The sequence below is a fragment of the Erythrolamprus reginae genome, chromosome 1, assembly GCF_031021105.1.
Source record: "Erythrolamprus reginae isolate rEryReg1 chromosome 1, rEryReg1.hap1, whole genome shotgun sequence".
Lineage (NCBI taxonomy): Eukaryota > Metazoa > Chordata > Lepidosauria > Squamata > Dipsadidae > Erythrolamprus > Erythrolamprus reginae.
In genome coordinates, this window is record NC_091950.1 from 376,327,113 (window position 1) to 376,342,953 (window position 15,841).

General features: G+C 36.4%; 1 protein-coding gene across 7 annotated transcripts in view; it reads left to right on the forward strand.

The window, feature by feature from the left end:
• Positions 1-15,627, forward strand: part of MAP4K3 (mitogen-activated protein kinase kinase kinase kinase 3) — a 68,229-nt gene extending 52,602 nt beyond the window's left edge. For 4 of the 7 annotated variants that reach the window (XM_070734664.1, XM_070734663.1, XM_070734666.1 and 1 more), the window contains 13 exons: positions 203-244; positions 1,345-1,429; positions 2,882-2,961; positions 4,112-4,172; positions 4,259-4,376; positions 6,037-6,095; positions 7,053-7,156; positions 8,494-8,665; positions 9,754-9,822; positions 9,908-10,000; positions 12,178-12,248; positions 13,091-13,146; positions 13,635-15,627. In XM_070734664.1, coding sequence (XP_070590765.1) covers positions 203-244; positions 1,345-1,429; positions 2,882-2,961; positions 4,112-4,172; positions 4,259-4,376; positions 6,037-6,095; positions 7,053-7,156; positions 8,494-8,665; positions 9,754-9,822; positions 9,908-10,000; positions 12,178-12,248; positions 13,091-13,146; positions 13,635-13,722 — 1,098 coding nt within the window. In that variant the 3' untranslated portion in view covers positions 13,723-15,627. The remainder of the gene's footprint in view (positions 1-202; positions 245-1,344; positions 1,430-2,881; positions 2,962-4,111; positions 4,173-4,258; positions 4,377-6,036; positions 6,096-7,052; positions 7,157-8,493; positions 8,666-9,753; positions 9,823-9,907; positions 10,001-12,177; positions 12,249-13,090; positions 13,147-13,634) is intronic. The other 3 variants (XM_070734667.1, XM_070734668.1, XM_070734665.1) reach the window with 1 other exon arrangement.
• The last annotated feature ends 214 nt before the right edge of the window (positions 15,628-15,841 follow it).

Below are 15,841 nucleotides of genomic sequence, written 5' to 3' on the forward strand. Positions count from 1 at the left end.
CATTGTTTTGCGGAAGTATAGAAATCTAATTAATAGTCCCCTTTTGCAAATCTTGAAATGAAAGCTGGTCTCCCCATCATACATCATACAAGTACCCTTTTGATGCCATGAGCACATACCTTTCCACTTCAATGATTTTCCCCAGCTATTTTAGCTCAGATTCAAGGCCAGTATTTAAATGTATGTTTCTTTTCTTTCCCAGAAGCCAATTAGTAACGGTCTTCCTCCTACACCAAAAGTACATGTAAGTATTCCATTCTGAACCTGACAAACTCCTTTTAATAAAATTGAAATACCCTCCAACAGCATTGTCCAATACAATTTTTATTTAGAAATTACATTTTACTGCATTAACAATATGCCTGTTACAACAAATAATTACAACAACAAATAATTACAGAGTACCTGTAATTCTGAGGATCCAGATGAATTATGTTTGAAATAAAATTGGAAATAAGAAAGGTGCAGTCATTGTTTTTCAACAAAATAGTGTTGGCTTCCGTAGCTAATCAAGTAGGAAATTAAATCAGAAAGAAAGAAGGGCATGAAAACTATACAACCTTTAACTATAGCCAAAGAAATAAAAGGATACTTTTGGTTTTGAAATAATAACTAAATCATAGCTATAATAGAGCATAATTACTGTTATTGGTCCAGAATAAACTTTTTTCTTATTAAGCTGCTGCAGTTACATTTCACAAACCAGGAGGAGTGTAGGAGCACCTTTTCCGAGAAAAATATTTTATTAAATGATGTAAGCTTTTGTGAGCAGTGTTCCCTCTAATTTTTTTTTGGGGGGGAGGGGGCGGAAAAGTGTAGTGTCTGAGCGGCAGGCCCTTCGGGACTGGGCGGCACAGAAATAATAAATAAATAAACAAACAAACAAATAAAAAACCCACCCTGTTTTGCCTTAGAAAATTTCAAAATAAAATACTGTACTGTGTGTATATAACAGTGAGCTCATAATAGGGCAACTCTATCAATATCAAAATGCCACTTAAATAGTTGAGCTAGTTTCAAACTAAATTTTTATTTTCTTTCTCTCTTCCTTACTCCCATTCTTTTTCTTTCTCTTTTCCTTCCTCTCTTTTTTATATCTGTTTCTCTCTCTTCCTCTCTCTCTCCTTCCCTCTCACTCTTTCCCTCTCGGCTTCTGGGCAGGTTTGGAAAACTCTGAGTTGATGATGATTTTTAAGTGAGCGATTGCTCACTGCTCAGCTTAGAGGGAATTATGTTTGTGAGTACAGCTCACTTCACTGAAAGTGCTCACTTTTAGTTGGAGATTAAAATTGAGGCGCTTGTAAATTCATTGTTCTAAATTATGCGTGATTTTATTTTACACAGATGGGTGCTTGTTTTTCAAAGGTTTTCAATGGATGCCCCTTGAAAATTCACTGTGCAACTTCGTGGATAAATCCTGAAACAAGAGGTACTAGTCTTATCAAACTCCTAAAATTATGTATTTGCTCTGAACCAGGTGTGAATAATATTTTAAAAATAATATTTAATAAAAAGCAATTTATTATGGAATTGAGTTCTGGCTAATACTCATACACTGAGGCAGGCAGTTTCCCCTAAGAGATGGATAGTTCTCTAATCTCTTTTGAAGCTTTAGCAAGATTCTCTTCTAAGGTTTTTATTAGTCAATATTTTATTCATTCATTCATCACATTTTTATACCCTCATCTCACCCAATGGACTTTGGTCTCTTTCAATTATCTGCAAATTTATTAAATAATCCCAATGGAACATGAATTTGATTTATTGAACTAGTATGGATACCTGGGATAATTATAATCCTGTTAAATATTTTTACAGAATGAAAGTCGTCCACCAAGTTATATGTTTTTCTTTAAACCTAATAGCACACTAGATATTTATTTGAGGCTTTTCATATGATTTGAGATTTTATTGTCTACACTAATGATCCTCTGTGAACCTTTCACCTTTCTACTTAATCTTGATTATACAGATAAGACCTAATCTTACACAGATAATGCAACAAAATACGTAGCTAAATTTGAGTATCCAATGTTCTGTTCTCACTGTTTTTTATATATCAGTTCTCAATAGAGAATTATTTTGGTTTAGATGTTGAAAATCAACCATGGAGCTATCATATGATAAAGAATGAAGCATGGACCAATTTTACGAATTAGAAAAACTTGAACTTTCTTTTTTTATGCAGAGAGAACTTGATAATGGAGCCATCAAAAAGAAAGGAAAGCTTCTCCTTACAAACTTATACATATTCTCTTTAAATGCTGAATGGCATTGAGATGAAAGTTTACAAAGATCTTAAATTTGCCACTGATAAAGTCTTAGAAATACCAACTTAGCATTGACCCGGAAAAAAAATGTAACCTCTGCATAAACTTGCAACTAACTGAATAGACAAAATATAAACTTTTGCCAATTAATATTTAAAAATTAGAAATATTTTATTTTTATTTATTTATCACATTTTTAAATCATCCATTTCCCTTACATCTGTGTGTGTGTGTGTGTGTGTGTGTGTGTGTTGCTTCAGACTTCCAAATAGTTGGCTCTTAATGTACATCCAAAAATTAATAAAGATGATTTATATATAACAGTTCCATTAAGTAATGCAAATCAATGAAAGAAAATGGCTTTCAGGCACTAACCAAATCTTCTTGCTTCAGCATAGATTTTCCAACCATGCATGGTGTAATCTCTAACTCCTTACTATGTAACTCAAGATATTTTGAATTGTTTGTGTAAAAGGGATTCATCCATATAATTACCCTATGTTTAAGTATTATATTTTAATCTATGTTGTTTTAAATATATGGGCATTGCTTTGAGATTTTTGTATGATAAAATGAGAACTTTTGTTAAAGTTTTCTGCATTTCTTTATAGATCAGTACCTAATATTTGGTGCTGAGGAAGGTATTTATACTTTAAATCTTAATGAGCTTCATGAAACATCAATGGAGCAGGTTTGTATTCAGATTTTTGTTTTCAAATTTGTAATGAATAATTTTCTCAATACAGCCTAAAACTTTTTTCTGTTAATTACCAGGAGATCAGATCTTCATTTTTAAGGCTGAAAATTGTCAAGTTTGAGGGTAGATATTTGACAGCTACAATTTATCATTAAATGAAGTACACTGACCTCCAAAACATTTTTAAAGAATTTAATTACTCAGACTTTTCAGATATAACCCCCCCCCCACTTGATAGATTAGCTATATCTTATTAAATGCCTGTATTTTTACATATGATCATATAAGATGCTACCTAATAATAGATAATGAAATTTCAAATAACTTAACAGTATATCTATATCAAAATATGATTAATTCCAAACCAATTAATATACTTGAGTATATATTAATTGTTAAATTTACTTTCATATATTAATTACTGTGTATCCGCTTCAAATTAATAGAAAATATAAAACAATGTGGAAAAATGAATACAGGTATCCAGAAAGTAGAGTACAGTTTCGCATAATGGTTAAGGGAATTGTTTTAAAGAGAAAGTGCTAAAATGCCACCCATCTCCCTACTCAGAATTTGTGGTTTCATCAGAGACTCTATATCCCCTGGTTATGGGACAATGATACAGCAAGTATGATTGAAGGTAAAACATAATGCAAAACCCAAATGGATGACTTGAAGTAAAGACACTGAGTGACCCACCAATAGCAGCAAAATTAAGAGCTACATCATACTGAGAGTATGATTGCTGAATAACAGTTGAATGCCAGCTGACCATTCCTTCCAGAGGTTCTTATCTTGTGCAAATTGATGGGACTCTCCTTGGCATGAACTGTGATGAAGAAAATACGTCCTTGGTCTGGACTACTCTCAGCTTTGTTAAAATAAATAGGGTACAATTACATCAAGCAGTGCTTAATTTTAAACATAATTTATGCCTTATGCAAATAGTTTTCTTCAGGTCTTATAGGCTATCTAGCAACCAATCAACCACAACTATTTAACTTTACACTTTTTACATTTATTTTTTATTGGAACCATATATTAAAAAGTGGAAAATATCTGCACTAAGATGGGTTATTTAATAACAATTTATTATACCAAGTATATTATCTATCTTATTCAAAATTATTTGTCTTTTTATTAGCTATTTCCCCGACGATGCACATGGCTATATGTAATGAACAAGTGCTTGCTGTCAATATCTGGTAAGTTATTTCATTAAAAAAAAAGTTACCTTGTAAATATTAGTACATCGGTCTGTAAAGTAAATTGTTTACCCTTTTATTTATAGGTAAAGCTTCTCAGCTTTATTCTCATAATTTGCCAGGATTATTTGACTATGCACGGCAAATGCAGAAGTTACCAATGGCTATACCAGCACATAAACTTCCTGACAGAATACTTCCCAGGTAAATATATTGTTTGTATTGGGATTGTATCTTGTTGGGGGAGTTTTAATGGAATCCTTAAAATGTCTCACTGTAGATGAGAACAATTTATTGTATTTATTTTTTAAACTTCACTTGAGCAGTCAGTGAAAGCAGACCAAAAAAAGTTGGAATTTCCTCTTCCTTATCTTCTAAAAGTATTCCAAAGTTTAAGATAATTTCCTGAATGGATTGGACTGTGACTTAAGCAGCAGAGTGTTTTAAGGAATAATAGCAAGAGCACTTAGACTTATATACTGCTTCCCAGTGCTTTACAGCTCTCTAAGAGGTTTACAGAGTCAGCATATTGCCCCCAACAATCTGTATCTTCATTTTACCAACCTTGGGAGGAGGAAAGCTGAGTCAAACTTGAGCCATTCAGAATGGAGTAAGCAGTGGGTAAGACTGCAGTACTGCATTCTAACCACTGTGCCACCAATGCTCTAACAGGAAAAATAGCAGAATTTATCTTCCATTGACATGGAACTCTGAGTTTGAAAAGGAATGTGTTAAAAGGCTTTAATTTTTTTTAAAAGTTGAGGGAATATTGTTTTCTTAAGGCCTGTTTCCTCATCAAGTTTCAGATATGTAAACTTCAACACCCAGAGTTCCCCAGCTACTAGTTTTCGGAGAGGGGCGGCATATAAATCCAATAAATCTAATCTAATCTAATATAATTTGGAAATCACAACTATTAAGGCAGGGCTGTTAAACTTGCGGTCTGTGGGCTGGATGCGTCAGTCCCTGCCCATGCCTGCACCTGGTTTAGCAAAGGGGGGGGGGGAGAATCACAATACAGTGGTCCCTTGACTTTCATGGGTCCAACTTTCACAGAAAGGCTATACCACAGGTTTTCAAAAAATATTAATTAAAAAATACACCATGGGTTTTTTTTAACATTTGAACCTTTTCCTGCAGCTGCCCAATGTACAATACTGTGTGTTTTAACTCTCCTCCTCCCCCACCCCAGCTGTCCTGCTTCTTTAAATAAAAGCTCCGCTTCCGCCCCAGCCTCCCGATCCCTCCCCTTTAATTCTTGGAGCATTGGTACGCTCCACTTGAAGCCGAGCCTTACTGCCGCCCACTGCCACCACGTCTTCTTCCCCCACTCACCTAAGCCATCTCCTTTGGTGGTAGCATCTGACCTCCCAGCAGAGCGGCCTGGAATCTGGGCTTCGAGTCCTGGCCTGGATCCCTCTTGCCTTGCGCTTCCCCTGCCCTGACCCTGAGCACCGGTGCTGCCACCGCTGCCATGGGAGACACCGGCAGTGAGCGCAGCAAAGCCCCCAGCTTGCCACCCCATTGGGTTCTGGGGGTAAGTAAAACCAGGAATGGAGGAAGGAGGGAGAGGAAGGAAGTGAGCGTCTCTACTTCGTGGAAATTTGACTTTCGCGGGCAGTCTTGGAACGTATCTCCTGCGAAAGTCAAGGGACCACTGTATATCATATGAAGCCACCATGATAACACAAGTTTGACACCCCTGTATTAAGAATTACACAGGAAAGAGGCCGATCAATTTAACTATACCATCCTACCACTCTATTTCCAGCAATTGATTTGGAGCAAAATCAAGGCTCAGGTAGTAGGATCATATCTAGAAGAATATACAATATTAATTTCCATTGTTCTTTATGCATTGTAGGAAGTTTGCAGTGTCTACAAAAATCCCAGATACCAAATGGTGTCAAAAATGTTGTGTGGGTAAGTAAGGATACCTTTTCATTTCAGTGTGTGTGTGTGTGTTTTTTTATAATATACACCTGTAATGATTGGCTTGGATTTTACATTTTATAACCATTTTAATGACTCAATCTGCAATTTGCAGATATACCTGCACCATGCTGAGAAGAAACATTTTGCAGGACAGGGTGCAAAATAAAATATTTTCTGAAGCTGTAACAATTTGTAGGAATGGGATCTTTTGGTTCTGAGTTTCCCTGGGAAATTTAGAATTGTGCAAAAGGGCTTTACCCCCTATTCTTAACATACACTTTTATGACACATGTGTGGATCTTTCTGTATATTTTTCTATATATTTCATATAGAATATCTTACAATAAGCATACATAAGCTTCAGATAACGGTTCCATACAGGTAATTATCTTAGCAGACAAGCAAGGAAAATATTCATTCCTATCCTAGGATTTTCTCAGTTATCGGAGAGGGGCGGCATACAAATCTAATAAATTATTATTATTATTATTAAATTAATTATTTTTCCCCTGGAAATATGATTTGCATAGTAGAAATAGAAAATAAATTGTGATAGTTTTATGACCCTTTTATGATACTTTCATTTCCAATAAGACTACAGCTAGAGAATAACAACATTTTCATGTTAGCTTTTTATGCAAATACGCAGTTTTCTAGTTTTGCATAATATATAATTTATACTCTTAAATCGGGATTTCCTAAACTGAAGTTTACATCCCTTGGGGAGCTGAAGACAGAGTTCAAGGAAGATGTGAAGATCTCTTTAGTTGTACACTGTTACTATGAATCCACCTTCCTCAAACATTAATTATACCTTTTCATTGATCATTTCTGTTCATTTTGGTGTTTGGATTTTTAGAGTTGTGTAGATTAAGATTAGAGTAAAGGGATAGCAAAAGATTTAAGAAGGCCTGTTCTTAGGAGACTGCTCTTTTTTTTTTCCAGTGAGGAATCCTTATACAGGACACAAATATCTTTCTGGGGCACTACAGTCTAGCATTATTCTACTAGAATGGGTTGAACCAATGCAGAAATTCATGTTAATCAAGGTAGGTTCCTTTAAAAGCAACTTAATTTTAAGAATAAGAGAGAGAGGTGGGTGAGGAATAAATTAGTAGCAGCAGCTACAGCAGTTATTGCAATGTTATTAACAAAGATGAGATTAAAACATTTTCACAGTAATTCAGTCTCATTAAAGATCTATATCAGTGTTGAAGAGTGAGGGGGTTGATGGCTAGTAAAGTGGAGAGATAATTTTCTGGGGAATGTTCAAAATTACCTTGGATACTGTTTTGCTGGTGTGTCCCAACCGCCCGTAATTACAGGGTAATTGGTCCACAAAGACACACACCACACAATAGAAGAAAAACCAAAAGTCTTTATCAACAGAAAAGCAGAAAAAACTCTCTTTTTAAATGTCAAAGGGATTTTCTGGTACACACAAGGCACAGGTTAAATGCAATCCAATTTCTCACCCAGTAACTGGGAAATTGAGTCCACTTCCAAAGTCCAGAAAGTCCACACACAATCTTGAACAGGGAAACAGCAAAACCACGATCTTGACGAAACTATGAATCAGATAAACTTCCACGAGGCTAAATCAGCACGCTACTCTTTTTATCTGTAACACTAATTACAGCAGCCCCACCCAACCATAGGTGGCCTTACCTATCTCCTGTAATAATCCTTCAGTTGTTCTCTCCTATCACTCTACGCATGCGTGGTTCTGTCATACGTTCTTGTTCAGAATCCAGGGATGAAAAGGATAATTGATCTCCTGGGCTGTCCGCCAAACTCCTCTCTTCCCTGCTACTCACGCTTCCTTGGCCAGAGGAGACTTCGTCGGGAGATTCTATCGGGAGCAAAACAGGCCTGTGGCATGTGGATGTTTCCCCCACATCCACCTCCACATTCCTTGGGGCAGGAGCTGGGCCAGAGCCAACCACAACAGATACCTTTCGTCCTTCGGGATTGGGCGGCAAAGAAGTTGAATAAATAAATCTAATTTTTTTCCAATATGTTGTCCAAAAGAAAAAAATATTCTTCCGTATTGTCACTGGCACATGACAGTCCCCAAAGTGGCATGTAGAGAAGACTGTTGCTCTTCCACCCTTTCCCTGGTTGGAAGGAATCTATTACATTTAGGAAGCATGGATTTTTTAGCATGGATTCAACCCTGCTTCCACATTTACACTGTCCATAGACTTTAGGTATAGTAAAAAATTCAAAGTTACTCCTCAGATACCTCACAGGATCATAATTGACATTTTGTTTTAACATCAAAACCACAATCTCCTTTAAGATTTTATTGTAATATATTGTTGAAATAAATTAATGATAATCTACTTCAATAATTGATTTGTGAATAACATATTTCTTGATTTAGCACATAGACTTTCCTGTACCATGTCCACTGAGGTTGTTTGAAATGCTTGTAGTGCCTGAACAGGAATTCCCTTTGGTTTGCGTTGGTGTAACTAAAGGGAGAGATTTCAACCAAGTAGTGAAATTTGAAACTATCAATCCAAATTCTACCTCTTCGTGGTTTACAGAAACAGGTTTGTTATTTCCTATGATGATTCCATAACTTGCATGGTAATGGATTCTATACTGTTTTCTGGATTTCTCTGCTTTGATTTTTTGATTTCTGTACATTCAGATTCCAAGTTTATAATACTTCCATTCCAAGATGGTTTAATAGTGAAACAACATATATTTTTGAATCATTATTGCTCTTTGGCTTGACCCTCTGTCTGGCTCACTCAATGTCTTATCACTGGATAAATATTATTTGGCTGTTCTTTTTCTCCAGCCATTGAATATTGTGAAAGAATGGATCTGATCAGAGTTGTACCCTGAGAGGGAATTTAAACTTTGTTCTTATCTGTTCTTTGCCTTTGTAGAAGACATTGGGTGTTTAGAAGAGATATGGAGAATTTCTAATCCAAGGGTCGAAGGGAATTTATCAGGCTTCCCCTCTCATTGTCTTTAATTCTGTCTTCTTTGTTGTTTAGCATTATCTTCGTATCAAGGATATCGCTTCTTGCTTTCTCCTTCATAATTGGTGGGAGGGATGAACCATCTTGTTCCATCAGCAAAAGAAAATAGGGAATAGAAAAAGCTCCATTTCAGCCATTTTAGGCAAAGCATGGGCTTTCTAATTGGAACCCCATGTCCTTCTGTTATGTAGGCTTGCTGGAGGAAAGTATGATTCTTGAACTATTTTCTGTTCTTCTGCTCAAGAATCATACTTTCCTCCAGCAAGATAGATTGCATCTCATCACCTTTAAAAAAAAATACTGTACTATCTTATTTACAAACTAATAAGGTAGCTTGAGTATGTTATTTAAGAAGAAAAATTATCCTTTAACATACATACATACATACATACATACATACATACATGTATGTATATGTGTGTGTATCAGTGGTGGGTTATAAAATATTTTGCGTCCTGGGGAGGGCCTCCCACTGCTGGCGCTACTGGTTCTAAGGACTGGTCCGAATCGGAACCAACCCAACGCTGATGTGTGGGGAGGGTATATATACACACACACGCACCCAAAATTAGGATGTTGATACAGCTTAAGTTCATACTTTTCTTTATATTTATATTAAAAATGTTAACTCAAATTTTTTGTTATAGATACTACACAGACAACTGTTGTACATGTAACACAACTGGAGAGAGATACCATTTTAGTCTGTTTGGATTGTAAGTGATATGGATCATATATAAATGTTTGGATAAGATGCACTGTGAAATGTTGCTGAGTAAAAAAATGTTTTTACTTTTTCAGGCTGTATAAAAATTGTAAATTTACAAGGCAGATTAAAATCTAGTCGAAAACTGTCATCTGAACTCACCTTTGATTTTCAAATTGAATCAATAGGTGAGTAAAAATGAACCTAGAATTTAGTCAACTAAGTATTTTAATACTTCACTATATTATTTAATGAAAATTTGCATTATATAGATGAAAATATGAAGGTAGAAAGATGCTCAGTATGCACAATTTTAATGTTTCTAACAGCAAGCTAAGTCATTTCATATACTGTTAAAAATAGATACAAAATTAGGACAATCATATGCTTCCAAATCATAGTTAAGGGAAAAACCAAAAATGGTTGACTATAAACTTGGATTATTCTTTATGAAGCGTTAAAGTTTTAATATCCCTAGAAATCCCGAAAATAAGACAGCGTCTTATATTAGTTTTTGCTGCCAAAGATGTGCTACGTCTTATTTTCAGGGGATGTCTTAATTTTTTTCAATGAAGAAGAATTCAGATTTATTGCTAAACAAAAAAAATGAACATTTATTATACACTGTGCAGTAGTTGTCATCACAAACCAACATAACCAGACAAACTGAATCCTATCAAGAATTTCTTACTACTACCCTACCATTATTTCCATTCCAATTATACTTTTTTCAAATATATGTTATATATGTTCGGTTTGGGAATGCTATGAAATGAAACGACTCCTACGTCTTACTTTTGGGGGAATGCCTTATATTAGGCAATTCTACAAAATCTCTCCTGTGTCTTACTTTTGGGGGTGACTTATTTTCGGGGAAACAGGGTAAAAGATAGATAAGGCCTTCCATGCGCCTTAAGGCATTCCACATGCCTTACAGTGGTTAGAGTGTAGTATTGCAGGCTGACTTTGTCCACAGAGTTTAATTCCAATGGGATCAAGGTTAACTCAGCCTTCCATCTTTCCAAGATTGGTAAAATGAGGATCCACAATGTTGAGGCAATATGCTAACATTGTTCAGAGAGTGCTGCAAAGCACTATGAAACAGTAAAGAAGTCTAATTGCTATTGTTAATATCTTATTTCCATATAATTTGAATGAATTTCAAATTCATTCATTGGTTTTGGTCCTGCCCTCCTGGGTGACAGAAAATAAATTCACTCTCTCCACCATATGATATCTGAAAACTACTATTGCATTTCCTCTCACTCTTCTCTTTTGCCACTTAAAATTAATTAGTTCCTTTAACTACAGTGATCCCCCGAGTTTCGCGATCCCGATCATTGCGAATCGCTATATCGCGATTTTTCCACCCGATGACGTCACTCCCTTCCTTTCTCATCTTTCTTTCTCTCTCTCTTTCTCTATCTTGCTTCTTCCTCTCTCACACTCTCTTCCTCCCTCTCTCATCTCTTTCTTTCCTTCTCTCTCTTTCTCTATCTCTCCCCCTCTTGCTCTCCAGCGATGGGGAAACCCCATCTTCGGCTTCTCGCTGCTGCGGCGCTGCAAGCGAGCAGCCGGGCGGGCGGGCGAACGGGCAAGTGGCAAGCGATCTTGGGGTTTCCCCTTTGCCTGGGCAACGGGGAAACCCCAAGATCGCTTGCCGCTTGCCCGTTCACCCGCCTGCCCGGCTGCTCGCTTGCAGCGCCGCAGCAGCGAGGAGCCGGGCGGGCGGGCGAACGGGCAAGCGGCAAGCGATCTTGGGGTTTCCCCGTTGCCTGGGCAACGGGGAAACCCCATCTTCGGCTCCTCGCTGCTGCCGCGCTGCGGAGCAGATCAGCTGTTGGGCGGCCGAAGGGGGTCTTCCCCGCCACCCACACGCAAACTCCACCATCTGCGCATGTGCGGCCATGGAAAACAGGACGCGCATGCGCAGATGGTGTTTTTACTTCCGTGCCGCTACATCGCAAGTTTACGATTATCGCGAGGGGTCTTGGAACGGAACCCTCGCGATAATCGGGGGATCACTGTATTCCTCAGAGAACTTGGTTTAATGTCCCCAGACCATTTTGGTAGTTCTCCTCTGTGCTGGCTTCGGGGACACAGTATTTCAAGTGAGGCCTTGATCAAGGTAGAATGTAGTGAGATAATTACTGTCCGTGGATATTATTCAGTGTTTCTGATAATATACTGTAATCCCAAAACAGCATTTGCACATATAAGAAAAAGATGAAAACTTCTTGCACCCTAAACTTCAGTCCTTAATTCATTAAATAATGTATGGAATCAATACAGTTTAAGTAGGAAAGGTTTTTTTTTTAGGACCCAGTCACAAAAAAATCTAATTTGTGGTTCTTTTTCATGCCAGTTTGCTTACAAGATAGTGTTTTGGCTTTTTGGAAGCATGGAATGCAAGGGAGGAGCTTTCGTTCAAATGAGGTAAATATTGAGAGGTGAAAAAAAATAATTCTTAAAAAATAATCTGAAAACAAAATGAGAGTTTTTAGTATTCTTATTAGCCGAAACGTCAGATTATTTTGCAAACTATGGTAGCTGTAAATACATTTCCCCTCATAGAAATGGCTGAGAATCATAGCAATCTAAGATATTAAGCAAAACATCTCAGTAGAAGTATTGGCTTTTCTGTGAGCTCAATACCCTAAAATACTCCCTTAGTCTTAGTCACCCTATATAAAAAAGAGGTGAATAATGATAACATATATCATAAATTTAACTGTACAGTTTGAGTCACTTTGCACTTTGTGTATTATAGAATTAATTTCAGTTCCCCTGCCGCACAAATGCCAGCGGTCGATAAGGTCCCACAGAGTTGGCCTTCTCCAAGTCCCGTCGACCAGACAATGTCGTCTGGCGGGGCCTAGGGAAACAGCTTTCTCTATGGTGGCCCCGGCCCTCTGCAATCAGCTCCCTCCAGAAATTCGCACTGCCCCCTCCTCGCCTTTCGCAAGAGCCTTAAGACCCATCTATGTCGCCAGGCATGGGGCAGCTAGATCATGCTCCCTCCTTCTCTGACCATGAAAAGTTATATGTGGATGTGATTGAGTAAATTGACTGCTTTTTAAGATTATGGGATTTTAGCTTACAGTTTTAACTATTAGATTTGTATACATATTGTTTTGTACTGTATTTTGTGAGCCGCCCCGGGTCTCTGGAGAGGGGCGGCATACAAGTCTAATAAATAATAATAATAATGTTTGATTCATTGAGCACTTGTTATATGCGCTTTCATCACTCTGTTGAATATTTGATTTTTCAAATAGATCACCCAGGAAATTTCTGACAGTACAAGAATATTTAGACTCCTTGGATCCGACAGGTATGATCAATCACAATATATAAGGAAGGACTAGTTTTGAAATAAATTATCTATTATTAGGCTTGGGACTCATTACATTAGTAGCTGCCAAACTCTTTTTTTTTTTGCTAAGGAGAAGCAGGAATCACTAGACCTACTATGTACAATTCTCTTGCTTGTCTTTCTCTTCTGGACAGCTTTAAGTATTGGACTCAAATCCTACCATCATTTATAGGGAAGGAACATGGCCAGTGCATTATTGCCATTCAGTCACCTCACTGGACAAATGACTGATCCTTGGCAGCTGCTCTCTCATTTAAGATGTGATTGGATAAAGGTGAACAAGCATACTTGATTAGTTCAAGAAAAAAAACCCTCTGAGTTGGCTTATGTTGTGTCACATGCCCCATCCTGCCCAGATCTGAAAGCAAGACCCAATTAAGGGCTTTTATAAAGGTTTTATATATTTGCTAAAATTATTGGTTTTTGGACATTCTTTTTCCCCCCAGAGTTGTGGTACTGGAGAGTAGACCAACAGATAACCCTACTGCCAATAGCAACTTGTACATCTTAGCAGGTCATGAGAACAGTTACTGAGAAGCAACAAGTTAAGGAAACACTACTGCTTCAATCCATCTGACAACAATTGCACAAAAGCAAAAGGATCCCAACTGCAGTTATTTTGTAATTTATTTTAGTGTATGCGTATGAGTGAGAACAAGAATGCTTGCCCGGATGATATGCATATGATTAGCACATTCTACAGAACTCTTGATTCACTATTATGTAATGTTTGTACATATATGCAGTATTTTTTGTTGAAGTGTATTACTGGAGGGCCTCTCTTGATTTTTCTGTAGATAATGAAGAAAATGTTTTACTTGTACAGATATGTAAAGTTTGCTGAGGATAGAAAACTGTGTTTGGGTACTATTTTAAGGACTAATGGGATGCTATTGATAAACACAGTGCATTTAAATAACACTATTGTATTTTATTATGTAATTTACTAATATAAATAAATCTTATCTTTTAGACATTGTAATCAAGGCGGTAATCCTATTACAATCTTGTTTTTAGTTCTATGCAAGTACACTGGTGTTTTGGTTGCACAAAGTGTTAATATATAATGTATTCAGTCACAAAAGTACGTTTGTGGAAATAATTTAGGCGTTATAATTTTAGCTTATTTAGGTAGATCTCTTTGTGAGACCAGCTAATTGAACACCTATATTTTTATATTTAAGGAAAATTCTCTTAATTATTTTCTATGCTTGGAGGAAGAAATACCTATTTTGAAATGGGAATAAATCCAATAGTGGTACCTTGGTGTAATTATAAATGTGTACAATGATAATATAAGCTTTATTATGATGAGTCTTACTAGCTACTATATCATGCAAAAATTTACAGCACTCCACACTCTGGAAGTGTCTAATTATTTGGAGTTAGATCCAGATAGCCATGTGCAAAAAGCCTTAGTACTGTATGCAGTACTTTGCAAATATTCATTAGCACTTGCATTAAAACAACATATACATTTTCCTTCATTAAGAAGAGATTGACTGATCACTGATGAATTGCCATTGTACCCTATTGGACCTGTAGAGCACCTCTCTGATTCTTATAGGATGACAGAGCCAGAGGGCTCCTGCTGGATTCCATGTGTAGACAGTTTTTCTTTTAGCGAATAATATGAATCATTGGTTTTAAAATTACATTCAAGGATCTTTGCTCTTCCTCAGACATAGCAACAAAGTTTTCAAACAAAAAATCAGTAACAGAGGAAAGTATTTCTTTAAAAAAGGAAATGCTTATTGCAGCTGGCTTTCCCAACCTCACAATAAATGTAGACTAGCTTCTCTGTTTAGGAAGAAGGAAAGCCAGCAGCTTTATGCATCATAACAGGAGTAGTGAAATTATGACGTTCCTTGTGATGCTGAGCTACAACTTCTAAAGGCCAGTTGTGAGGGAAACTTGAGTATATTAGTAGAGGATAACAGCTTCTTGGCACTAATATATAACATGCAACATGCAACATGCACATATGTTATTTTGAAGAGAAGGATGCTTTCAACCCACTGCCATCAAGGATACCATTTATTGACTACCTGTTCTGGAGAAAAAGTGATAATAGGCGGGGCAACTGTATTAAGGAATTTTGCTTTTGCTTAAAAAATATTTTGCCTTACTACTGTTGTCACATTTTTTCTCTTAATGTCTTAACACCTAGCCAGAATTATTTAGTTACTACCTCACAAAATTAAATGGTTATAACACATCACAGGAATTTTAGTTTTGAGCAAAACTATTCTGATTCATTTCAGTGCGATATGCCATGTTTTAGGGAAAATACATACTTTTTTGTATATGTTCTTTATACTGTGATATAAATAAGAACAAAGTACATTAAAACTGATTTATGGTCTGTATTGTTGTTGGTTATGAATATTTCCTTGTGTATATAATGTAAAATAAAGTTTTTAACATGTTTGTTGTTCATATGGATTAGCATCTGCAGTAATTTTCCAATGAAATTAAGCACTTGCCATTTGAGGAAAAATATTTTTACCAAAATCAGCTTTGATTACAGAAAATTTCAGACCGCCTAATAAATAGATTTCCTTTAAATTACACTGCATAATACAAAGTTACTATTGCAGCATAAGTACGTCTTATAATATTATTAGCATCTAAAGAAGTCCTCTTACTCTTA